General features: G+C 36.3%; 1 protein-coding gene across 1 annotated transcript in view; it reads right to left on the minus strand.

Annotated features, from left to right (window-relative positions):
• Positions 1 to 2748: 2748 nt before the first annotated feature.
• LOC150085256 (ubiquitin-associated protein 1) overlaps positions 2749 to 27280 on the minus strand; it is a 101274-nt gene continuing 76742 nt past the window's right edge. The window contains exons 6-7 of the mRNA XM_090373117.1: positions 16193 to 16294; positions 2749 to 3216 (exon numbers count right to left, since the gene is read on the minus strand). Of these exons, the coding sequence (XP_090229243.1) occupies positions 3091 to 3216; positions 16193 to 16294 (228 nt within the window). The 3' untranslated portion in view covers positions 2749 to 3090. The remainder of the gene's footprint in view (positions 3217 to 16192; positions 16295 to 27280) is intronic.

Genomic DNA, 27280 nt, shown 5'->3' on the forward strand with positions numbered 1-27280 from the left:
CCTCTTGCAAATGCAGATCTTATTTCTGCTTTTCAATTCGGATTCAAACTGGGCATTGGTGAGGATGATCTCTATGAAATAAGAAAATCATAAAGTCTCAACATACAAATGCAAATAATGGTATTTTTCATAAATTTGATGGAGCTTTTAACACTCTGGTGGAAGTGTGCCCACATTGGTTCCACTTGGATTCTTTTCAAATCTGGTCAAAAATTATTTTACTACTCATTCTATTCAAGTGATGCACAAGTATCAAATGTCACTAGAATTGTTACATAAGGCTGGCCCCAGGGTTCATTTCTTTGTTCTATGGTGTGAAACCTCACAGCATCATACAAATGTTGGCATATCAAGGGCTAATTTGGAGATGCAAGCTAATGTATTATCACTCTCTAATTGGACCACTGAAAATAAGCTTTGTTTCAGTTCCAAAACCAAAAATCACTTTTAATGTCAGAATTAATTACAACAGACTTCTGTTGTCAGGTATCAGGAAAAATAAATCTCTCCCTCACATTTTGGGGTTTTACTTAATGATTGACTTTCATTTGTTTTTCACATTAACCTCACTAAAAAAAGTTTAAAAAAATTTATAGCAATGATATTCAGTTTCAAGACATGATTGGGGCCCGAATAATAAAACATTATGTTTAGTATACAGAAAATATTTTTGCCTATTGGGAATTATGCTTCTTGTATTTGGTTCAAATGCACATTTTATTAACTATCCAATCACTGTTAGTCACAATGTAAAGATATATTTTATTGGCCTGGATTAAGTCCTGTAGAACTGTTTCTACCTGTGTTGCAGCCTTGCTGGAATACCTCTAAAAATGCACACAACAGGCATCTGATATCAGTAAAGGATTACCAGTACTTAGTCAGCTTTCTCTAAAGATTTAAACACCCAATGCAAGGAAAAAATAATAATAAAAATGAAGTGCTGGAATCATATACAATAAAAGAGTACAACTAATTTTCATTCTAGATATTTCTTTTACTTCTAATGTTCATTAAAATGTGGTTCTTCACCCCCCCAAACTTTTCTCATTCTACTTGTTAATGGGTCATAGCTTGTCAAATGCCAAGTTATTTCAGTTTAATCTTTATATATAGGCTTGAAATCATTTCTCCAGACTAGAAACATGACAATCTCCAAACAAGTTTTTACCATCTTTCAAGATTTTGCCAAAGTTATTTAACAGACTTCAACAGCTATTAATTCCTCTGGATTGTGAATTTTTATTCCTTGCTGCTTTTTACCTATTGCCACAAGGACATCTGAAGAAGACTTAATAAATAAACCTAAGACACAGGATACCTTAGACATTGAAAATGATACCAAGCAAGCTTGGTGACAGCATTATTTTATTATGTTGTTCCTTTAAACTTGCTGTCACAAAGCTTGCATGGTAAAGCATATTATTTTGTGTGTAAATGTTCCTTTTTACTTTTTTTCCCCTCTTCCTTTTTTCTATTTGATCTATGTGTTGTGCCATTTTGTGTCTTGCTGACCTCATTTGAGGTGGGATTGCAGGATTACTGGATTGAGCCATTCTATGCTTTCCTCCTTGATGTGGGATTTTGCCAAGTGGGTTTTAAGCTTGAGGAAAAAGAAAATCATAGGAAGCAAAATCTGGTGAATATGGCAGATGGGAACCACAGAGAAAGTGCTTCAGAAGGAATTATTGAATTGAAAGTACAGTGTGCAGGGGTACTGCTGTGATGCAAATGCTAATTTCCTGAAGCCTACTTTTCCAGCTATTTTTCTCAAAAATATCATCACACAATTGCCACAGAACTGTTTTATAGTGGTCCTCATTCACTGTTCGACCACATGAGACAAATTCATAGACCCCTGTGAGTCAAAAAATACAGTGCAATTTTCACATTTCATTGGGATTGTATTGTATTTTTTTTTTTTTTTTTTTTTTTATTGGGACTGGTAGAAGGCTTTCCAATGAGAGAACTGGGCCTTTGTTTCCAGGTTATAGTTGTACACACACCCACCCACAATTCATCACCAGTAATGGTGGAAGAAACAAAATATGGGTCAGCAGCATTATGCTGATGAAGATCCTGATGTGTGAGAACTCTCCACTCTGTAAAAATTTGTCTGAAATGTGTCACACTCCAAAACTTTAGTGCTGAAATTGATTGTGAGGCCCCATAAGAATTACCAATTTCACTAGCAACTTTGCAAATGGTTAAATGTTGACCACACTTGATCAGATCACACACATGAGCAACTGAATCACTTGTTTTTCAAGTTGAAGAGTGGCCAAAGAGAGAATTTTTCACTAGACAAGTGGCTCTTTTTAAACTCTGTGACCTAGTGAAAAGTCTTTGAATATAGCAACTGTCTGAATGTAGCAGCTTCTCTGATAGCTGTTATTAACATTTTGTGGGTTTTGGGTTGCAATTTTCCTAAACTTGAAACAAAAAAAAAAAAAAAAACAAAAAGATGCAAATTCACCTCAGTAAAATCACCCACTTTAAAATTCAAGAAAACACCTTCTATTCAATATATGCTAATTCAGACTGATGGGTGATTCATGGGTTACTGTGAAGAAAAATCAACAGCCATGTTGAAATAACTGTTGATCACAATCTTGTACATACACACATAAAAAGATAACATGTAAATTCAAAACTTTTTAATTAAATGGAATTTCTACGATAACAAGGCAAAATCAACTTTTTAATATATCAGCCGATGCAATTACCCTAAACAATACAGCCTCAGAATAAGATATTTTAAAGATTTATTATACTAAATAACCAAAGTTTACAAAGTCACCAGTATGTAAAATACAGCCAAGCACAAGCTGTGCTTCCCATATGTTTACATGATTTTTTATGAACATTTTATATAACAAGCAATTAATACTTTACACAATTTTTGTGACTTATAACAGAAAGCAGCTGTACAGCTTAGGAACACACATCACAGTACTTTGCATCCTAAGCACATAATTGGCATGGTGAGTAAAAGCTATAGGCAAGTATGATTGATCACAGCCTATGGAACACATTTTGACCATAGACAATTTGTTTATTAATAAACATATTTAATAACAATGCCATATATCATGCAAGTAAAGCATCTAAGGCTTTATCCCTATCATTTTTATGTTGAATGAGTGCTTTCTTAACTGCAGTTTTCTCAAATCCCAAATCTTGAAACTGGTTAAGAAGATCTAAATATTTTTTTGCCTGAAAAAATGAAATAAAATGGTTAATTATGCAGATTAGTGACTGAGAATCATAAATACACAATTCTCAATTCCCAGGAAAAGCACACTGAAAAACTGTACCCTTGATCCCTGGGAAAATTTGAAAAATTTCCTGGGAGTCAAGAATCAATAATTCTACAATTATTATAGTTTAAATTTCATAATTATTAATAAAGCTTTTGAAATAAATGAATGAACACTTTATTTGCTTTCTAAATTACAAACTTCACTATATAAATATATAGTACATTCAAAAAGTTCCCAGAATTGCATGCAGGTATTTAAATTGTTTGCACTATGGCCATAAGGTTTTGTGGAGCCTTGACATTGACCTTGGCATGCATGCATGCCAAGTGGGAACTGGCTTGACCATTTTATTTGTGTGTCATGGCTGACTGACTGGGGAATGCCACAGTTTGAACAGCGTGATAACATCAAATCCTTTAAACTTGGGAAAAGTGCTATAGAAACACTGCAAATATTACAGAAAATTAATGACCTCACAGTGGACACACCCTTCACCATCATGAAACGACAAAAATATCACAAAAGTGAAGGAACCTGTGTGAAATGAAAAGTGAATGACTGATGCTGAGATTGCTCATGAAGTTGGACTCACTGTAGACTCAATACACACAATCCTGATGCAAGATTTAGGGATGCGTTGTGCTGTGCAAAGTCTGTTGGACCAAATGGACTGCAAGAAAGTCATTGCAGGTGTTTTTTGCGAAAAATCTATGCAGGATCCAAGCTTTTAAAGAAAAGTGATCATTGGGGATCAGAGTTGGGTGTTTGCCAACAACCCCAAGACCAAGGCGAAATCATCTGAATGGTACACAAAAATGTCCCCATGGCCCAAGAAGTCTCGTGCAACAAAATCCATGAAAGTCATGCCGATTGTTTTTTTGACAATCGGGCATAGTGCACAACAAATTTGTGACTAGGGGGAGAAGCATTACTGCTGCTTACTGCTTTGAAGTTTTCACACAAATCTGTCTGAGAATGAGAGACAAACACCTCAAAAATGGATGGTTGGATCCTGCACCATGATGAGCCCAGTCACACAGCAATGGCAGTTCTTACCTGTGAAAAAAATTCCAATCACACAGCCTTCCTACTTCCTGATCTAGCACCATCTCACTTCTGGTTGTTCCCTAAACTGAAAATGGGGTTTTGGGGTTGTTATTTTGGTACAGTGAATGATATCAAATAAAATGCAGAAGTGGCCCTACGTGAGCTAAAAAAAACAAAAAAAAAACAACACAATTTTAAAGAATTCTTCAAAGCTTAGAAAGACTGATTGTGCATGTGCATATGTGTGTGTGCACATAAGGAAGGTACTTTGAAGGTGATTAGGTTAGTAAGCCCAAATTTTTACTCAATAAACTTCTATAGTAAAATTAGAGGAACTTTTTGAATGTGCACCTCATACAACCACATTCATTGTTCAGTGCAACTGCACATTCTCCCATATACTGAGGGTAAATTTCATATTCATGTTGTATGCCAGAGATAGCAGTTAATTAAAATGATAATTAAAAGATTTATAACATCAAATAAAGCCAACCTAAAAGTATAAAATAAAAATAAAATTAAAAATAATAATATTACTAAAGAACATTAAGCAAGAGCTTTGAAGTATTTTAACCCTGCAGTGGTTGTGCCCTAAACGCTAACAAAAATGGTAGTTAGATCTGACAGGTACAAATTTGTTTTTTAATTTCTGGAAAAAGTATATATATATATATATATTTAATTATGCTTGGAGTACACCAATTTTCATCTTCTCTTAATGAGTTGCAGTACTTATTTTAATAAAAAATTTTAAATCTTTAAAAATATGGCTGTTTTTTCCACATCTTATTTTCAAAACAAAGAGAAAAAACCTTTATTAATTCTACTGAAAATAAAATATATAAAAATGACACATTACAGACAAAATATAAACAAAACTATTAGTCTCTTCCATTTTCCAGTTTAAAAAATTGTTAAATGTGCAAAATTTTAATGTGCTTGAACTCCTATTTCTACTTATTATTATGTACATAGTAAGCAAAAATGTGTACATCCATGTTTGAAATTTTGCACACTCACCACTTATGAACTTTCACTAATGGTCACTTCCACTTTCAAATTAATTTCAAAATATATTTCATATTTGGCATGCCACAAATCATGCAAAACTTGAATATTATCCATGTTGTTGCCTCTCTATCCAGAGCAAAGGCTCAAGGGGTAGAATTTTTTTCAGCCTGGACTGTACTTGTTAACAGGAGAGATTGCTTCTACAGGGATGGGATACACTTAAATAGAAAGGGTGCAAGAATATTTGCTGATGCTATCGAGGCAGTGTTAGGTGGGTCGGAAAACTGCTAGCTTGGGGGGAGACAAAGACCAATAGATTGACAGTAGCCACTGGCAGAGGTGAAAGAGATTCTTGCACTGCTTCTATTAGAATGAGCAGAAGCCTGAAAAACAAGATGCATGGTATTTCAGAGACTGCTGGGAGCCATTGCGGTACAAGTAAACACATGGGTTGTGTTAGGGTAGCTAAGAATAGAAACAGGTGGAGGTATACTTGCGTGTACACCAATGCTAGGAGTTTAGTAAATAAATTTGATGAATTTGAGGTATTGCTCAAAACATCGAAGGCAGATATTGTTGGGATATCAGAGACGTGGTGTCACACAGATATAAGGGATGCGGAACTGCAATTTGGGGAGTACAACGTCTACAGAAAGGATAGACAGGATAGGAAGGGGGGAGGTGTTATGCTATTAGTTAAGAAACACATAAAAACCAAGGAAGTGAAGCCAGTCGACATCGCTGGACAGTGCAGTGTGGAGTCAGTTTGGTGTGACATAAACATTGGGAGATCAAAATTGAGAGTAGGAGTGTGCTATAGGCCTAATGACTCTGATGAGTATAATAAGGAACTGTACAGGGAAATAGAGTGGGCCAGTAAATCAGAGTGTCTTATAATGGGAGATTTTAATTTCCCAGATATTGACTGGATTTTGGGGGCTGGTTACTCACACACTAGCAGGGCTTTTGTGGATTTATTGGATGATTGTTTTCTACATCAGCATGTTCGGGAGGCAACTAGAGGGAGTAATACTTTTGATTTGATTATCAGCAGTGATTCTTCATGCATTAAGAATCTGCAGATAAATGAACCACTAGGTGGCAGTGATCACAGTGTGCTGAAGTGGGATTTACTGAAAGAGGTAACTACCATTAGGGGTAAAGGGAAGGGTTATTGCTTCCGTAAAGGCGACTACGATGGACTGAGACAGTATTTAAATTCTATACAGTGGGACCAACTGATGATGTTACCAACAGCAAATTCAAAATGGGAAGCATTCAAAGAACTTATCTTGGAAGCTACTAGGCTTTACATACCAACTAAGAAATATTGTTCAAGGTTTAGGCCAAAATGGATGTCAGATGAACTAATGAGGAATATGGCAGAGAAGAAAAATGCATGGGATACATACAAATTAACACATGACACAGAAGCCTACGACAGATACAAGTTGATATGCATCCAAGTTACAAAGGAGGTTAGGCAGGCGAAGGCAGATTACGAGAAATCCTTGGCAAGGGATGCAAAGAAAAACAGCAAAGAGTTCTTTACTTATGTAAACTCTAGAAGGAAGGGGATGAATCAGATTGGTCCACTTGATATTGATGGGTCAAGTGTTGATGATCCTGCTCAGGTAGCTAACAAACTAAATGAATATTTTGCATCGACATTCACACATGAGGAGTTATTCAGCCAGAGGTGTATTCAACTCTAGCAGTAAGCTACAGAATCTTGAAATAACTGGGAGTAAAGTGGAGGAGAAACTGTTGAAGATAAACACAAGAAAGGCACCCGGGGTGGATGGGATCTATCCAGTTATATTAAAGGAGGCAGCAAAGGAAGTAAGCAAACCCTTAGCCATAATTATGAGAGCTTCCTTGGACTCAGGGGAGGTACCCATAGACTGGAAATGTGCAAATGTGACCCCAATTCACAAAGGAGGATCAAAGGCTGACACAAGTAATTATAGACCTGTGAGCTAACTTCTGTTCCAGGAAAATTAATGGAGGCACTGGTTAAAGAAGCACTGCAGGATCATTTAGACAAGACTTCAGTTATAGCTCAGACACAGCATGGTTTTGTTAAGGGGAAGTCTTGCCTGACCAACTTGATTGGATACTATGATGCAGGGAATAACTTTGATATTATATACTTGGATCTTAGAAAGGCTTTTGATACTGTTGCACATGGAAGACTGCTACACAAATTGGAGCAGTGTGACATTGGAGGCAAATTGCTGCTATGGATAAAGGGGTGGTTGAGGGGGAGAAGACAGAGAGTGGTAATCAATGGACACTGCTCATCGTGGGCTGATGTTATTAGTGGAGTCCCTCAGGGCTCAGTGTTGGGTCCATTATTGTTTTCTGTATTTATAAATTAGCATTAGCATTAGTAGAGGCATTTGATGCAAGAAAGCAAGCTTATGCAGCATCCGCCAAAAAAAAAAAAAAAAAAAAAACCCCACTTCCACTTCACCCCTCTGTTCGTTCAAAATACCTGTCCAGCTGAGCCTTAAACTTATTTAAGCTATCAACCTCCACCACAAGGGATGGCAGTCTGTTCCACCAACCAACCACCCGCTGGCTAAAGGCAAATTTCCGCACGTCTATCCTACGTCTGTCTTTCCTCAAATTGAATTTATGCCCTCTCAGGTGATTTTTCTGAGCCAGAGGAAGAATCCCATCAGCATTGAGCATGCTTAAACCATTCAAGGCTTTATACACCTCTATCAGATCACCTCGCTGGTGCCTAGTCTCCAGACACTGTAATTTGCAAAACTTAAGCCTTTCTTCGTAAGAGCACCCCTTTGTTCCATTCACTAATCTTGTTGCCCTTCTCTGTACTCGTTGCAGCAGCTCTACATCCTTCTTGAAATGAGGCCTCCAGACCTGTATACAGTACTCTAGGTGTGGCCTGACCATTGCCTTATACAATGGAATAATCACCTCCTTATCCCTGCTGGAAAAATTCCTGTATATCATTGACAATACTCCATGAGCTACTCTTGCAGCCCGTCTGCACTGCTCAGAGAACTTCATATCTGCCTGCACAATCACCCCCAAATCCCTTTCATTCTCTACCACTGTCAGTGTAGTACCACAGAGTTGATACGTTGCTCTGGGGTTGCTGTTTCCCATGTGTAGTACTTCACATTTGTCAATGTTAAACTTCATTTGCCACCTCTCAGCCCATCTGCTCAACCTTTCCAGATCCTGTTGCAGCAGCATAGTGCCAGTAGTGTCCTTGACAACCCTGCCAACCTTTGTATCATCTGCAAACTTGGACATTAAGCTTGATATACCATCATCAATATCATTTATAAATACAGAAAACAATAATGGACCCAACACTGAGCCCTGAGGGACTCCACTAATAACATTAGTCCACGATGAGCAGTGTCCATTGATTACCACTCTCTGTCTTCTCCCACTCAACCACCCCTTTATCCATAGCAGCAATTTGCCTCCAATGTCACACTGCTCCAATTTGTGTAGCAGTCTTCCATGTGCAACAGTATCAAAAGCCTTTCTAAGATCCAAGTATATAATATCAAAGTTATTCCCTGCATCCAGTTCTTTTGTGACTGCATCACAGTATCCAATCAAGTTGGTCAGGCAAGACTTCCCCTTAACAAAACCATGCTGTGTCTGAGCTATAACTGAAGTCTTGTCTAAATGATCCTGCAGTGCTTCTTTAACCAGTGCCTCCATTAATTTTCCTGGAACAGAAGTTAAGCTCACAGGTCTATAGTTACTTGTATCAGCCTTTGATCTTCCTTTGTGAATTGGGGTCACATTTGCACATTTCCAGTCTATGGGTACCTCCCCTGAGTCCAAGGAAGCTCTCATAATTATGGCTATGGGTTTGCTTACTTCCTTTGCTGCCTCCTTTAATATAACTGGATAGATCCCATCCACCCCGGGTGCCTTTCTTGTGTTTATCTTCAACAGTTTCTCCTCCACTTTACTCCCAGTTATTTCAAGATTCTATAGCTTACTGCTAGAGTTGAATACACCTCTGGCATTCCCCTTGCTGAATAACTCCTCATGTGTGAATGTCGATGCAAAATATTCATTTAGTTTGTTAGCTACCTGAGCAGGATCATCAACAGTTGACCCATCAATATCAAGTGGACCAATCTGATTCATCCCCTTCCCTTCTAGAGTTTACATAAGTAAAGAACTCTTTGCTGTTTTTCTTTGCATCCCTTGCCAAGGATTTCTCGTAATCTGCCTTCGCCTGCCTAACCTCCTTTGTAACTTGGTTGCATATCAACTTGTATCTATCATAGGCTTCTGTGTCATGTGTTAATTTGTAAGTATCCCATGCATTTTTCTTCTCTGCCATATGCCTCTTTAGTTCATCTGACATCCATTTTGGCCTAAACCTTGAACAATATTTCTTAGTTGGTATGTAAAGCCTAGTAGCTTCCAAGATAAGTTCTTTGAATGCTTCCCATTTTGAATTTGCTGTTGGTAACATCATCAGTTGGTCCCACTGTATAGAATTTAAATACTGTCTCAGTCCATCGTAGTCGCCTTTACGGAAGCAATAACCCTTCCCTTTACCCCTAATGGTAGTTACCTCTTTCAGTAAATCCCACTTCAGCACACTGTGATCACTGCCACCTAGTGGTTCATTTATCTGCAGATTCTTAATGCATGAAGAATCACTGCTGATAATCAAATCAAGAGTATTACTCCCTCTAGTTGCCTCCTGAACATGCTGATGTAGAAAACAATCATCCAATAAATCCACAAAAGCCCTGCTAGTGTGTGAGTAACCAGCCCCCAAATTCCAGTCAATATCTGGGAAATTAAAATCTCCCATTATAAGACTCTCTGATTTACTGGCCCACTCTATTTCCCTGTACAGTTCCTTATTATACTCATCAGAGTCATTAGGCCTATAGCACACTCCTACTCTCAATTTTGATCTCCCAATGCTTATGTCACACCAAACTGACTCAACACTGCACTGTCCAGCGATGTCGACTGGCTTCACTTCCTTGGTTTTTATGTGTTTCTTAACTAATAGCATAACCCCTCCCCCCTTCCTATCCTGTCTATCCTTTCTGTAGACGTTGTACTCCCCAAATTGCAGTTCTGCATCCCTTATATCTGTGTGACACCACGTCTCTGATATCCCAACAATATCTGCCTTTGATGTTTTGAGCAATACCTCAAATTCATCAAATTTATTTACTAAACTCCTAGCATTGGTGTACACGCAAGTATACCTGCACCTGTTTCTATTCTTAGCTACCCTAACACAACCCATGTGTTTATTTGTACCGCAATGGCTCCCAGCAGTCTCTGAAATACCATGCATCTTGTTTTTCAGGCTTCTGCTCATTCTAATAGAAGCAGTGCAAGAATCTCTTTCACCTCTGCCAGTGGCTACTGTCAATCTATTGGTCTTTGTCTCCCCCCAAGCTAGCAGTTTTCCGACCCACCTAACACTGCCTCGATAGCATCAGCAAATATTCTTGCACCCTTTCTGATAATGATATTGATATTGATGATATTCAAATGATATTGATGATGGTATATCGGGCTTAATGTCCAAGTTTGCAGACGATATAAAGGTTGGCAGGGTTGTCAAGGACACTACTGACACTATGCTGCTGCAACAGGATCTGGGAAGGTTGAGCAGATGGGCTGAGAGGTGGCAAATGAAGTTTAACATTGACAAATGTAAAGTACTACACATGGGAAACAGCAACCCCAGAGCAACGTATCAACTCTGTGGTACAACACTGACAGTGGTAGAGAATGAAAGGGACTTGGGGGTGGTTGTGCAGGCAGATATGAAGTTCTCTGAGCAGTGCAGACGGGCTGCAAGAGTAGCTCATGGAGCATTGTCAATGATATACAGGAATTTTTCCAGCAGGGATAAGGAGGTGATTATTCCATTGTATAAGGCGATGGTCAGGCCACACCTAGAGTACTGTATACAGGTCTGGAGGCCTCATTTCAAGAAGGATGTAGAGCTGCTGGAACGAGTACAGAGAAGGGCAACAAGATTAGTGAATGGAACAAAGGGGTGCTCTTACGAAGAAAGGCTTAAGTTTTGCAAATTACAGTGTCTGGAGACTAGGCACCAGCGAGGTGATCTGATAGAGGTGTATAAAGCCTTGAATGGTTTAAGCATGCTCAATGCTGATGGGATTCTTCCTCTGGCTCAGAAAAATCACCTGAGAGGGCATAAATTCAAATTGAGGAAAGACAGATGTAGGATAGACGTGCGGAAATTTGCCTTTAGCCAGCGGGTGGTTGGTTGGTGGAACAGACTTCCATCCCTTGTGGTGGAGGTTGATAGCCTAAATAAGTTTAAGGCTCAACTGGACAGGTATTTTGAACGAACAGAGGGGTGAAGTGGAAGTGGTTTTTTTTTTTTTTTTTTGGCTGATGCTGCATAAGCTTGCTTTCTTGCATCAAATGCCTCTACTAATGCTAATGCTAATTTCATATTCATGTTGTATGCCAGAGATAGCAGTTAATTAAAATGATAATTAAAAGATTTATAACATCAAATAAAGCCAACCTAAAAGTATAAAATAAAAATAAAATTAAAAATAATAATATTACTAAAGAACATTAAGCAAGAGCTTTGAAGTATTTTAACCCAGCAGTGGTTGTGCCCTAAACTCTAACAAAAATGGTAGTTAGATCTGACAGGTACAAATTTTTTTTTTAATTTCTGGAAAAAGTATATATATATATATATATATATATATATATATATATTTAATTATGCTTGGAGTACACCAATTTTCATCTTCTCTTAATGAGTTGCAGTACTTATTTTAATAAAAAAATTTAAATCTTTAAAAATATGGCTGTTTTTTCCACATCTTATTTTCAAAACAAAGAGAAAAAACCTTTATTAATTCTACTGAAAATAAAATATATAAAAATGACACATTACAGACAAAATATAAACAAAACTATTAGTCTCTTCCATTTTCCAGTTTAAAAAATTGTTAAATGTGCAAAATTTTAATGTGCTTGAACTCCTATTTCTACTTATTATTATGTACATAGTAAGCAAAAATGTGTACATCCATGTTTAAAATTTTGCACACTCACCACTTATGAACTTTCACTATTGGTCACTTCCACTTTCAAATTAATTTCAAAATATATTTCATATTTGGCATGCCACAAATCATGCAAAACTTGAATATTATCCATGTTGTTGCCTCTCTATCCAGAGCAAATTTGCCTTTTGTGTTTATTATAATAAAAAAAAAAAACCTGACAAATCTTTCAAATAACGTGTGAGGGTGTAGATATTTATAAAACTAGTGGACTTTTCCTAGTAATTTTCAACTACAAAAAAAGCACAAATTAAAACTTTGTGGCATGTGATGGCACAATACCTGACAGGTTCTCTCTCTCAATTACCCTGTGAAGGCTCTAAAACTTCACTACAAAAACCTTTGCAGTAAAAGTGTCTCTATATTTAGAAAGCACAAAAAATTTATAAGATTTTAATCATTAACCAATGTTTAACCTAGCAGTAGTGGTGGAGCATCTGATAAGTGCCCCTCAAAGTTAACATTCTGTTAACCGATGATTAAGAATTTGGAAATATTTCTACCTTTCCAAGTATAGTCAGACTTTTATCGCAATAGTTTCTGAAGTGTTTTCTTATGGGTTTCATACAGAAATTGGGCATGAGAACCTGTCAAAAGTCCCACTGCCATCTTTGCAACTATTCAAATTTTGCTTGAAGAATGGCATGGTGCTAGACAAGTGCTGATGCTGTTTGTTTAGAGTTTCAAGTTACTTGTTTTTCCTCTGCAATTAAGTCAATAAACATGTTTTCATAGCAGAGACAATAATATGAAACCTGCTATTCTTTCAAAATGGCTACTACTCTGTGGGAAGCAGTTTTACGCTTCACCTGCTGTGGAGGTGCCAAATTTGAAATAAATATTGAAATAAGCTTGAAAATGGAAGTAGTTAATAGTATCAAATATATATAACGTTTTTTAATAATATTTATAAACATAATAAGCAGAAATATATATAAATGAAATATGAAGAGACTAAGAAACTAATGCTTATTATAAACTTATTTTATATAAACTTATATAAAATAAGTATAAACTATAAATAAGTATTCTCTTATATAAACTTATTTTATATCTGTTTTTTTTATAATTTTTAGGAAACTTATTATAGTCCCTGTTACAATATACTGTACATGTAAACATATATATATATTTTTTTTTTGAACTTATAAAGTCAGGCTTTGCAATCCATTAAAAAAATGTGAAATATTGGCATTGTTCAAGCTAAATTAACAAAAAAAAAAAAAAAACCTCTCAAAATGGTTTCCAAATATTAAAAACAAAATGAGCATCTGTCAGTTGCCCCAGCATTAATGTGGGACCAATATTTCTGAGTGGAACCTTAGAACTCCAGTCCCATGTTGGTAACAAAATTTTGCTTAATGAAACATACTACAAGGAACAGATCCCTATAATCAAGAGTTCTGATTTAGCAAACCAGGACTCTTAATTTACTAAAATGTTATAGGCTGTATTTTCAAGAAAATGGTTAAGACTGTTCAATTCACAGATGGTATATCATAAAATCTTTTAACTTTTTAATTTGTCTCAGCAAAGCAGTACTGGAAACAAGACAAAAGTTCCTGAAACAAATTCGTGGATAATCTCTTCCATAAATAGTGACCAATTAATTCCATACAACCAAGGTAAAATTTAAAAACTGTAATCAAACGTACATTTCCAGCTTCTACTGAACTCTCTCTCTCTCTCTCTCTCTCGTGTTTTATGCAACCACTTTATGTAGCTGTAATTAGCAAGTTGTTAGTGCTACATTAAGAAGCTTACTTAATAAGCAGCAGTGCTAGAAGAGAAAAATGTCACCATTTTTTAATTTTGGATTAAAAGTATTACACAGCAAATAATATCTAAAAATATGGATAATCTCTTTTTTTTTTAGAAGGTACGTACAATTATACATAATAAACATGATAAATAGTGCAATGCGGTGGAAAATCAAATCAAGTTTTGCATTATATTTCTTTTTTTTCTTTTCTAGTGGTGTTACAAAAACCGGATTTCATGCACATCCATAATGTATATTATGTGAATTCTCCAATATTCCACACCCCATTCCTGAGGAAGTGAATAGAAATGTAAAATTTATAGGCTTCATATACTACATAATGAGAACATATGCAGTATGCTTTCAAACTTTCATTATAGCTCTATTCAATTTTGCTACGTTTGTTTCAGCAGTCTTTTCAGAGCTATTCACAAGTTATTGGAGCTTAAAGTTAGACTTTGAATTTCACTGTAGACCACTTCTGAATAACACATACTAAAATGCACATAAAACCCTACATTAGGCAGAGAATAGCAGAGACTTCGAGATACAGTGCATTTTGAATAATCTGATATTAAATTAATAAGGATACTGTAAAGAGTGATTTTGAATTGCATAACAACAAAAGAAATCAGAAATGTTCATAGTTTTTCCCAAAAGTGACAGTTTTTAAGAAAAACAGTGTTAAAATTGTAGGACTACACACACACACACACACACACACACACACACACACACACACACACACACACACACACACACACACACACACACACACACACACACACACACACACAATCAACATGACTTCAGAAAATAAAAGTGTGAACTTTTATTTTCTGAAGATCTTTGAGTGAACCCACTCAAAGATCTTGAGTCTCTCACACACACTATCACAGCAAAGTTTAATACAAAAGTTAGGCTTCTTGTTCAAGAAGGGTCACAAGGTTTGTAAGAAAAATTATAGAAAATTCATGGGAACATAAGAACTTGTATTTAGGATTTGTTGACCTTGGAAAAAAACACATCGAAGAGTACATAGAAATCTAGTCTTTCAAGTTTTAGAAAAATATAACCTCAAGGGTAATTTTTTAAGGTAAATAAAAAGTTTCTATAGAAATAAAAAATTTGCAGTGGTAACAGCTGCTCACAAGAGGGAGAAAAAGAGAAAGCTTATACTGTTTCCTCCTTAATTAGACATCAAAGAAAAGCCTATCTTACATTGTTTATGTCTGTTTTATGTAATACTGCAATGTACAAAAATAGTTTAATGGCATTAATAGCACTTAACATTATATAAATTCGGATCAATACATTTTTATGGAAGAACTGGCATAATTGGCATAATAAACATTAGAACACTTTTTTCCTATGAATTTTATTTTAAGTCCATCCTCATGTAAAAGTGATGTTATTCCTGTAATAAATGCCTTTCTTTACTTGGATTAACTCTTGGCAAAATTTTATATATTGCAAACATCAATTCCTCTGCATCAAGAAGTGTTTTCTTGTCTAGAAATCTGTGTTACCTGAAATGGCTATCGGTGCAGTAAATATGATTAAATTAGGCTTTGGAAGAAATGAAGTCAACTATATTGCTTCCCACACTTATCAGAATTTAAGAAATTAGTATGGGACATTTGAGTAGTTGTGTTGTTTATGCAGAGCAATATTTCTTGGGATAATATGATATAGTATATACATAAAATTTATAGATTTCATGCAGTTGTGGTGAGAAAATATTCAATGGAAGGTTTCACATTGAGGTTTCATATCATTCCATTTATACACAGCTTTCTGGAAGGGATGAGGGAGCATTTTATCATATGACATAAGCTATAAATTAATTCTCTATACAAATGGGGCTGCAAAAAAAAACCCTTATAATAACCTTTACATTTTTTTCATTAATAGCACCAGTCTTCTGTTATTTTGCAAAAGTATGCTAATTTCCTCTAATACCAGAAATATAAAATCCAAATGTTAATAACTTTTTCTTGACTTACATCTTCAACACTATAGTCATGGAGATGAAGTGCTATTTCAGCTTCTGAACTGTCATAACCACTTTCTGTAAATATCTGAACTTGACAGAGATGTTCTATAATCTAAAAATAATAAAAAAGATAAGAATTAGAAAACATAAGGAAATATGGACATTCTTTATCAATTGTAAAGAATGTCCATAAAGTCTGGAATAAATATAAATTGATTTTATTTTAAAACATTAACTTTTATTTTTCCTTTTTAATTTTTGTTTGCTGCAGGTTTGTGTTGTCCATCAACGTTGATGCAAAGCAAGAACACATAGTGAAACAGCTACAGAGTTCGGTAATCGTTTAGAAAAATCCAATACCTCAATCTGTAGTAGCAAAACTTTTGAAATAGGTGGTGGTGACCACTTTGAGAAAATATTGTTAGCAATGTTTTAAAATAAAATATGTTTATATTGATTCTAGACCTCAAATGTTTTAAAATAACACGTTTATATTGATTTTAGACTTTGTGGACACCCTGTATATAGAAATATTTTTGCTATGGCTATATACTAGACGAGCGCTCGAAGCGCGGCATTGGCAAAACAGAGGGCAAAGGCACGTAAACTAGATGAGTACTTTGAACGCCACGCAGGACGACGTAAAATGCCTTCCAACATCTTCGGACGCATTACAAGTGTGTACATCTTGCCATTTGCATAGCCTGAGGAGACATTCACCCCATGCACGGGGTGGTTGCTCTTAATTGGTTTGTTTATTATACTTTGGGGAAGACTATGTTTGACACAGAGGAGTTTATTTGTGAGGTGGAAAGGAGGCCTCCCTTGTACAACATGTCATTAAAAGACTACTCCAGCAAAGAAAGAAAGGCAAAGTGTTGTATTGAAATTGAAAAGAAATGTTTCCGAACTGGGATGAACTATGTAATGATGAGAAGAATCAGAAAGCTCAGTTCTGAATCTTATATTTATTGTATATATTACTTCCATTTTAGTACTGTTTCATTAGTTAACGAAACACAAGTTTGTTCACATGTAGAGAGAATTTATTGGTAGATTCTGGGTTATCTGTATACGGAATCACGAATGCAGGGGCATAGTTACCGTATATCAAAAGTAGGCTTGTTTGTTTGTTGTTTGGTTTTTAGGAGCATTAGCAACTAAGGCCATATTGCTCCAGGAATATGCGGTGGTCATTCCCTGACCTTTCCGCATCCTCCGTATTTGGTGGTGATGGGCTCGAACCCCGGTCTAAATCAAGAAGCGTGTGCTATGCACTGATGCTCTTTCCCACCTGGCTACGGAGTAACATTTTAACTTTTTTTGTAACTTTATCAGCTACTGACATACAAAAATATGTCAACAGCTAATAAAGTAGTATCACATTGTAATATTAATTTTCATGTTTTTGATGTTTGTAAAATTATAAAGAAATCGTAAATAAAATGATTCAACTTTTTTTCTTTTTTTTTTTATATTATACCTAATTAAAATTTATTTTAATAAAAATAAGGGGCCCAAAATGATTTCTTGCCTAAGAGCCCAAAAAACTTAGCTAGGCCACTGCACGAATGTACATAATTTAAGTCTATAAAGAACCTTATTATTATTATTAAATAAAACAGTAATCGGAAAACTGCTAAAGAATATTCACTGTAACAGTACAACTAATATCGGAGTTAACAAATGAGAATCACATGCAGTCTCTGTCTTATTCCAAAACAAAATTTGAAAACTTTTAATTTAAAACAACTTCGGTGTCGTTCTTTTTTGAAAAGTATTGTGAAAGCAATGCAAAGCACGCAGTAAGCCACAAAATACAGTCATTGCCAGTCTGATACAGGAGAAAAAAAAAAATATATATATATATATATATATACAAAGGGTACTAGGAAAGTTTTGCAATATGACGCAACAATGAATCACAGGAAGCTGCTTGTTGCTGCATGTTGAGACATGTTCATATGTGCATAGTAGCTGCCGCGCCAAGTCGATGGGCTCAGTTATTCATCAGTAGTGAGAGTGTAAAGTGCTTGCGATGGCATCGTGGTCACGAAATGAGATAAGGACAGTTTTGCGGTATAATTTCGTGCGTGGTTTAACCATAGACCAGTGCTTAGAAGAAATGACTCTTGCACTAGATGATGATTGTCCACATCGTACAACGATATTCAGGTGGTATAGAGAATTCCAAAGGGGAAATTTCACTCTGGAGGATTCTGAGAGGCCGGGAAGGCCACGAACGTAAATTACGGAGGAAAACGTTACTGCTGTGAGGAAAATGCTTGACGAAAACAGGCGAATGACCTACCAACAGATAGAGGATACTTTGGGCCTAAATGCACCAGCAATTCGTTTGATTCTGCAAGATCATTTGCACGTGAAGAAACTTTGTTCTCTCTGGGTGCCACATCAACTGACTGAAGAGCAGATGACACGACGTGTGACTTGGTGCCCGGAGATGTTAAAAAAGTTTGATAAGGGACAATCTCGGTATGTGAACAACATCGTGACAGGTGACGAGACTTGGCTGTACTATTACGATCTGCCGACCAAGGCTCAAAACAAAGTTTGGGTCTTTGATGATGACGACACACCCGTAATTGTCAGAAAATCCCGATCTGTAAAGAAGAAAATGATAGCTGTATTTTTCAAATCGAGTGGAATTGTGGAACGTGTCGTTTTGGACACGCAGAAGACAGTCACAGCTAAGTGGTATACTGAACAATGCCTGCCTAAAGTCATTGGATTTATGAAGAACCTGCGGCCAAAGTCAAGAATGGACACCTGGTACCTCCATCACGAAAATGCTGCAGCTCACCGCGCCAAAGCCTGCACCGAATATTTGACCACAACAAGACTGAAACTTCTCGAGCACCCTCCCTACAGTCCAGACCTTGCTCCCTGCGACTTTGCACTGTTCCCACATGTGAAAATGAAGCTAAAAGGGAGGCGGTTTTCCAGTGATGAGGACCTTCTACGGGCTTGGGACAACGAGTGTGCTTTACTCCCTAGTGAAACTTGGCAGAACTGGTTTAAAGATTGGTTTCGGAGGATGGAGAGGTGTATTGAATGTAGAGGAAATTACTTTGAAAAAATTAAGTAAACAAAGCTGTATTGCAAAACTTTCCTAGTACCCTTTGTATATAATAAAAAAATAATTCAAGCAAACTGTTACTTGGCATAAAAAATTTGACCGAAAGAATTGCAAAGGATTGTTTTTGAAAAATGAAAAGATCGTCCCTTGTATCTTCAATGTGTATTGTATCTACTAATACAAAATCGAGAAAATTCATCCATTGGAAGTCACACTGGAAATGGGAAAAACTGGTGTAAATCTGATAACACTGCAATGTGCATTTGATAAAATAAAAAAAAAAAAAAAAAAAAAAAAGGGGAAAAAAAGTGTTTTATTGTAATTGTTTTTAGGGCCAACAATGTCTACCACTTACTATCGGTACAGCACCTTTTCTGGATGTATATTTGGTCTTCTAACGAAATTTTAAGAAAATATTTCTACTGATAGAATATTCATGAAAAGACACCAGTTTTTGAAGTCTGTGTTGCAAACTTCAAAAACTGGTATCTTTTCATGAATATTCGTAAAATCAAACAACACTAATCCTTTACAGCACGAAAAGTACTTCGTTACAGTGTGGGTAGTGGAGAATGTTTTCTGCTTCAAAAGGATGGAAAGTAACAACAGGTGTTTTATTTTGAGAAGTCCCATGCGGTAAAATCAAACAGGAAGTTATTCTTTATGTTACTGAAAGTAATCCTGTAAGTCACCGAGTCTTAGAAATACCTTAATCTCTGAATAATAATAGCGGGCAGAAATAAAATAATTTTACAAACAAAGAAAACAACATTTCAGAAATATTTCAATTAGTGGGAGTTCGCCTGTCGGTACAGCACATAAAGCATAGATGCAAACACCGATATTGATGTACTGATTTCCGCATCACAGTATCAAATTTTGCATTTTTCCACATTAACATTAGAAGTTCATCAAAACTCTATCCGCATTCTGTAAAATAAAAACTTCTCGGGAGACTTCTGTGTGTTTCAAACATAATATAAAACTGTCATGTTTTTAACCTATTTGAATTTTCTGAATGATGCCACCATCGTCGTTTTCTCTTTCTACTTGCAATCAACACTATACACAAATGCATTCAACTTGAACAACATCCATCTTGAACCTGGGAATAGAAAAAGTGAGTTGCTGGTGATAACCAATGAAATGTTAGAAGTGCCCCATCTAATTCGAAATGATCTGACGTTAGGAGCGCTATGTGTAGTTTGCTGTTTTGGAGACGTTCACAACGCCAGCTTACGCTCGTGCTTCAAGCGCTTGTCTAGTATAGCCCTTAAGGGTCTTTAATTTTAATACAATAAAACATACTTTGTAATTTCAATTACTTCATAATAGAAGCAGGATTTTTTTTTTTTTTTTTTTGTTACAAGATATTATTCTCCAGCGACATAACAATAGCTATCAGATGAAATAATATAAGTCAGAGAAAAATAATCTAATTCTGTACAACTCATTAAAATAATTATGAGATATTATTAATTAAACCAATAACACTAACCATTATGGGAGAACATTAATGATTCAGAGTAAGAATCAAGCAGCAACCCTAATGGCATATTTGCTATTATTAAAATACCAAAATGTCTGTATAGGTAGACAGTCTTGGCTTTAGAGTGTGCAGGACACAAGGAAGTACACACCAATGCAGATCTCCCCACTCCCAACATAGCCTACCATTGGCAATAGAGGACTGTTTTGCCACTTTTTTTTTGCCAAAATATTTGGTTTAAAATGAGCAAAAACAGAATTTTTGCTCATTTTAAACCAAGGTAAGGGTCATTACAGGATAGTGAATTATTACTTCCAAAAAATTATTTATTAAGAAATCACTTCTTAAAACTTGTAAGTATAAAAATCTATATAGTTTATATTCTAAGCTAATAACTTAAAAAGTAGCAAGTTGTTAACCCATTCTTAAAACATCGCTGACTGCATGTTTATAGGTCTTAGCTTCGAAAACTTCTTTCGCAAGATGTTACAGTGATAAGAATGGTCAGAAAAATTCTTCTAAGAGCAATGCAAGTACTATAAAAAAAGAAAAATGTTCCTGTTTACACTTCGGCACAACCACTAGAACAGAGATGTTTATATTAATTATTTTGACAATGAATACAATCTTTAACCATATTTAGCAGTTATGCAGGCCGAACCACAATCCACTTTTGTACCCTCGTGCTTAACCACTCGGCTATGTCAGGCTGCCCTAAAAAATATAAGAATCTTTTGGGGTCTGATTTTGTCAAGCAAACTGCATAACAAAAATTTTTTTGTTGATTGAAGCATGGGGCCCCAAGGTAAAGAGGTTTTTATTCGAAAACTTCTTCACCTTGCTTATGAGCACCTTACCTTAAGACCAGGCATGCAGGTAGGGCATAACCTCAATTGTATACAGTACTGAGAAAACTAAGTGCTTAGATCTCATTGTGGAGGCTTGTTGTTGGTTTTTTACGAGCATTAGCGACTAAGGCCATATTTCTCCGGGATATGCAGTGGTCATTCCCTGACCTTTCCGCATCATCCGTATTTGGTGGTGACGGGCTCGAACCCCGGTCTAATCAAGAAGCGTGTTGTTGCTCGCACTGCTGCTCCTTCCCACCTGGCTACAGAGGCGCCACTGTGGAGGCACTTCACCACAAGTTGCCCCAGTATTGCATTACACACTTTAAATAAAAAGCACTGCTTCAATTGAGAAATATATTGCTATTTATTTTAAATATATGCCATTTTTCAGACTACCGTCAGCACTGTTTGCATTGGTGGGTGGGGAAGCAAGCATCATTAGTTAATGACTTGACAACCAAGAGAAAATAACAACATACTTCTCCAGTGGAGCAGTGCTTTTTATTTAAAGTACACAGTGCAATACTGGAGCAACTCATGGTGAAGTGGTTCTACATATGATATTGATACACTTAGTTTGTTCAATGCTATGAAGTCACAGGCTAAATACTGTCTTTTTTTTTTTTTTTTTTTTTATGTGAACCCCAAACACGAGAGGTATAAGAACCTATAGTACTCAGTACCGTACGTCTAGGTATCTTTAATGATTTTACAAAAGCATTTGATACAATAAACTGGCAAAGTGCTTTAATAGTGTTACATGAGACTAAATGTTCCCCTCATACTTATTCATTAATCAAGGATTACTTCGACAACAGAAAAGTCACCGTTAAGTCTGCTTCTGGTCTTTTACTAGAATTGTTCATTGGGGATGTCCACAAGGATCTGTACTTGGTCCTATGATGTGAAATCTAGTCTTAATTGACTGGCTGAAATGCAACAACATCAATGTAAATATGGTAGTATAAGCTGTTCTGTTAGTGAAAGGGTAACTCTCGATTACAACTGGAAGAACTTTCTAATTTTGTTTTATCAGAGCTGCAGAATTTGTGCAACTTGTACAGACTTCAAATTTCAAGAACAAAAAAGTAAAACCTTGAATTGCTCAAGGACCATTTATCAGTGACAAGGAATCCAAGGGTCATGATAGGGGGAGTCAGTCTTCAATAAGTTAAAACTTTAAAATTTCTGGGAGTGATGACTGACAAGCAGATGCACGTCATAACCCAAATCCCATACATTGTGAACAAAATTCAAGTTTGTGGGCTTGATTTCTAGAATTATAAGGAGAGAATGGGGCATGGGGTAAGGGATTGGCCTTACTTTATGACTACATTTTCCTACCAATTGGGGTATGCATCACATATCTGGTTGGCTGTGGCCACCTTGCAGAAATTCAATGCACGCAAGATCTTTTCAATTTAGTAATTTATTAGTAAAATGGTGGCAAGAACATTGGGGTGAGTGCGTGAAAGGGGCAGTGACAAAAAAAAAAAAAATTATTTTGATGGTAACTGATAATGGTAAACAGTGGGCACTTGGTTTAATCTTAATCTCCATATAACTCATCTTTTGACTGGACATGGTTTGAGTTCGCAAAGTTAAGGGAATTAGGAATCACTCCATACTCTTTATAGGAATCACTCCATACTCCACCACTCCATACTGTGTATTGTGACCTGAGGGGAAAAATTAATTGAAGAAGCCCTAATCTCCACTCCCTTGCTCTTTGAACAACTGCTAGTTAGTATAAAAGATTTTTACACAATTCGGAACTTTGTGTCAGAAGGTGAACCTTGTTGCAGTTGGAGGAGCATAAGCCAGATTATTAGAACAGATTATGTTCTAATAATCTGGCTATATGCTCTGGCTATATAATCTGTTCTAATATAGCACAGATTGTGCTATATTAGAATAGATTATGATTATAGTAGATGGTGGATGCTGAATGTGTGGTACTATCCTGATTATAGGTGGGAGTCTACCTTGTGAACACTATGACTTCTAAAGAACCTTATGATACATCTGCCAGATGCTTCTTCCAATGACTCATGAAACTAACTGGTTTAATGATTCTTCAGGGGGTAAAAAAAAAAAAAAAAAAGGAATTCTCATACCTGAGAGAATTGGGTCAGGTCTACAGGTATAACTTCAATGGATCACTGTGCCATTTTTACAGCAGAAGTTCCACTGTTCTGATTAGCCAAAATGGCCAATTATGCCATTTCTCAAGTAGGAGTTACTGGCTCATGGTGTCAATTTGTCTGTCAGAATTTGTGAAACATAATCCTTCTGCCTAAATGGCTCACTGTGTTATTCTAAAGCAGGAGTTATAGGTTCATGGTATTTGTTTGTCAGTATTCATGGAGCATAATACTTCATGTTGTGAAGAATTGTGATATTGTACTACCAACATCAGACTCATGGCACCTGCGCAGAGTATAGTCCTTCAGCTGTGGAGACCTGTGATACAATGATATCAGTGACGGCATGTTGTATAAGGTAATCCAGAGCAAAGCTCATATCAGAGATATTGGGGCTCCAATGGAGGAATAGACCACCACGATAAGCCTGCTGGATTGCATTGTGGTTGCTTCCTTTATGGATGATCTGTACTTCTGTGGTGTTATTGTGGTTTCAGGAATTGTACATGGAGACTAATTGAGGTATTACTCTTTACTGTTAGAAATGCTTAGGTTTAAGAACAAAGTTTACTTCATCATTGCATTGTGACATGGCCATTACATTGAGAAGGAACTGATGCTCAGCAAGGGAATCTAAGATAATTGTACATTTTCAGTGGAACATATGCACAGCACTGTAAATAGCTGGATGGGCTGCCAGGAAAGCTGACTGGGACCACCTAGTACAATAAATAAATAAATAAATAAATAAATAAAAAAGCTATGTCCGACCTATAACATTATTTTTTAGAGATTTCATAACATTAAGCCTCTGTCCTAAATTCAATAGAATGGACTTTTAAAATTTCTATACCATCAAGCATTTCAAGGCGCCTCCGTAGCCAGGTGGGCAGGAGCAGCAGTGAGTAGCTTCTTGATTAGACTGGGGTTCAAGCCCATGACCACCAAATACGGAGGATGTGGAAAGGTCAGGGATTGACCACCGCATATCCCCGGAGCAATATGGCCTTAGTTGCTAATGCTCCTAAAAACCAAATAACAACAACAACAAGCATTTCACAGCGTGGTTATTTCTTGTCACTGAGTCATTAGAGTTGTTCTTTTTGGTTACTGAGTTCCCACTGGTGACGTATTTAACAGTGCGAAAACCACAGCCTGAAGAATAGCATACACCTTATTTATGATTCTATTTAATTAAATAACAATATACTTCTTCACCAGGCAGTGCTTTTCATTTAAAGCATGTAGTGCAATAGCAGGACAATTTGTGGTGAAGTGGCTTGTTATCTACTTCCCCAGTGGTAAGGTATTCAACAGTGCCAAAACCACAGCTTGAAGAATAGCATACATCTTATTTAAGGTGCTATTTATTTAAATAGTAATATACTTCTTCACCGGGCAGTGCTTTTCATTTAAAGTGTGTAGTGCAATGGCAAGCCAATTTGTGGTGAAATGGCTCCATAACGTTAAACTGTAGCAAACTAGTTCACTCAGTGCTACATACAAAGTGAGGCTATGTGCAAACCTGGTTAATTGTTTTATGGCATTCATCACACGAGTCTATCTTAATACTGCATAATTTTACTAATGCTGTTTTATTCATTTAATATATGTGCACATTATTTAAAGATTTATATATAAAAATATATGAATAAACATTCTTTGTAAGTGATAAAAAATTATTTCAGTTTTGTAATATTTGAAATATTTTTATCACGTATAAAGAATAAAAGGTGAGACCAATTTTAATGTGTATTAGCGTTGAACATTCAAAAACTGGAATATTCTTTTTAATTTAATTTTTTCATTTCTTTTTAATTTTTTATTTTTATGTACAAATTTTGCAACTGAAAAATTTGTCTTGATTCTTTGGACCCTGGAGAAGAGTCTTCCATCAAGAGAACTGGGTCTATGTTTCCAGGTCGTAATCACGCCCCACGATTTCTCACCAGAGTATAGGTCTTCAGCAGCATGTTGATGGAGATCCTGATATCAGCAAAATTCACCACTCTCTGATCATCAATGAGAATGCAATGCACAGGCTTGGCTGAAATGCACTGTATTTGCAAATCTTGTGTTAAAATTGCTTAAATGTCCCATAATAAATACTAATTTTGCTAGCAACTTCACATATAGTTAAATGTCAATCATTCCTAATCGGATCATTAACACAAGTGACTGAACTACGGATTTTTAACGATGAAGAGTGGCCAGAATGAGGACTACCTTTAATGGACAACCAGCCTTTTTAAATCACTGAAAAGCCTTCAAAAGGAGTATTTCAATGCAGTAGTAGAAGCCAAGTCACAAATTACATGCTTTGTCTGCATTCGATGGAAATCACAGAGAGACTTTCTGTCCTCAATGGAGACTGAGCATTGAGTTCTTGACACTGGGGATGGATAATGTGGATAATGATATTTTATCTTTAAAAACTTAAAAGATAAAATGTCATTATCCACAGTTCTGCCTAAATTACTATCTTTTTAAATTGTATGGAATCACCTGAATAGGTGAATCCACTATGCAGCCAGGCCTTGCATAATGCAAGTTCGATTAACGCATTTTTCGTTACCGCTATTTAAAAAAAATTATACCACTTTTTGTTTTATATCATACAAATTCCGCTCCAGACTACTCGGCTAGCCTCCGTAGCCGAGTAGTCAAGAGCGGGAGTGCAGTAGCACACGCTCTTTGAGTAAACCGGGGTTCAAGCCCCTGACTGCTAAATACGGTCGATCTGCCAACCTGCACTGGACCAGTGTGGCAGATTATGGTCCATTTCCCTCAGCATGAATTGTTGAGGAGGCTTCCGTCCTGCAGTGGGTTGATAATGGCTGCAGTTTACCTTTTTTTTTTTTATCCTCTTGTATAAGGCAATGGTCAGGCCACGCCTTGAGTACTGCATACAGATCTGGAGGCCTTATTTTAGTAAGGATGTAGAGCTGCTAGAATGAGTACAGAGAAGGGCAATGAGATTGGTGAGGGGAACAAAGGGGTGCTCTTACCAAGAAAGGCTTAAGTTCTGCAAACTGCAGTGTCTGGAGACTAGACACCTGTGAAGTGATCTGATTGAGGTCTTTAGGGCTTTGAATGGATTCTTCTCAGATGACACAAATGGGTACAGATTCAAACTGAGGAAGGATGGTTGCAGAACAGATGTGTAGAAGTTTGCCTTTAGACAGTGGGTAGCTGATTGTTGGAACAAACTTTCATCTGTTGTTGATAGTTTAAATAAATTCAAGGAAGAACTAGCCAAATATTGGAGGAAATGAATAGGTGAAATGAGAGCTGTCTTTTTTTTTTTTTTTTTGCTGATACTGTATAAGTTTTCTTTTTTGTATCCCAATGCTAATGTGATATCAAAAAAACTGACAGACTCATCACACCTGATAATTCTTGCTTGTAGCATTCTACAAATGTAGTAATGCAGGGCTAACAGACTTGAAGTTGTTGAATACAATACAATATAATGATGGTGGTGCTCAATTTGCAACAAGATTATAATGTTGGGTGC

Source organism: Mastigoproctus giganteus, chromosome 5 (assembly GCF_048544385.1).
Source record: "Mastigoproctus giganteus isolate SK-2022 chromosome 5, ASM4854438v1, whole genome shotgun sequence".
NCBI lineage: Eukaryota > Metazoa > Arthropoda > Arachnida > Uropygi > Thelyphonidae > Mastigoproctus > Mastigoproctus giganteus.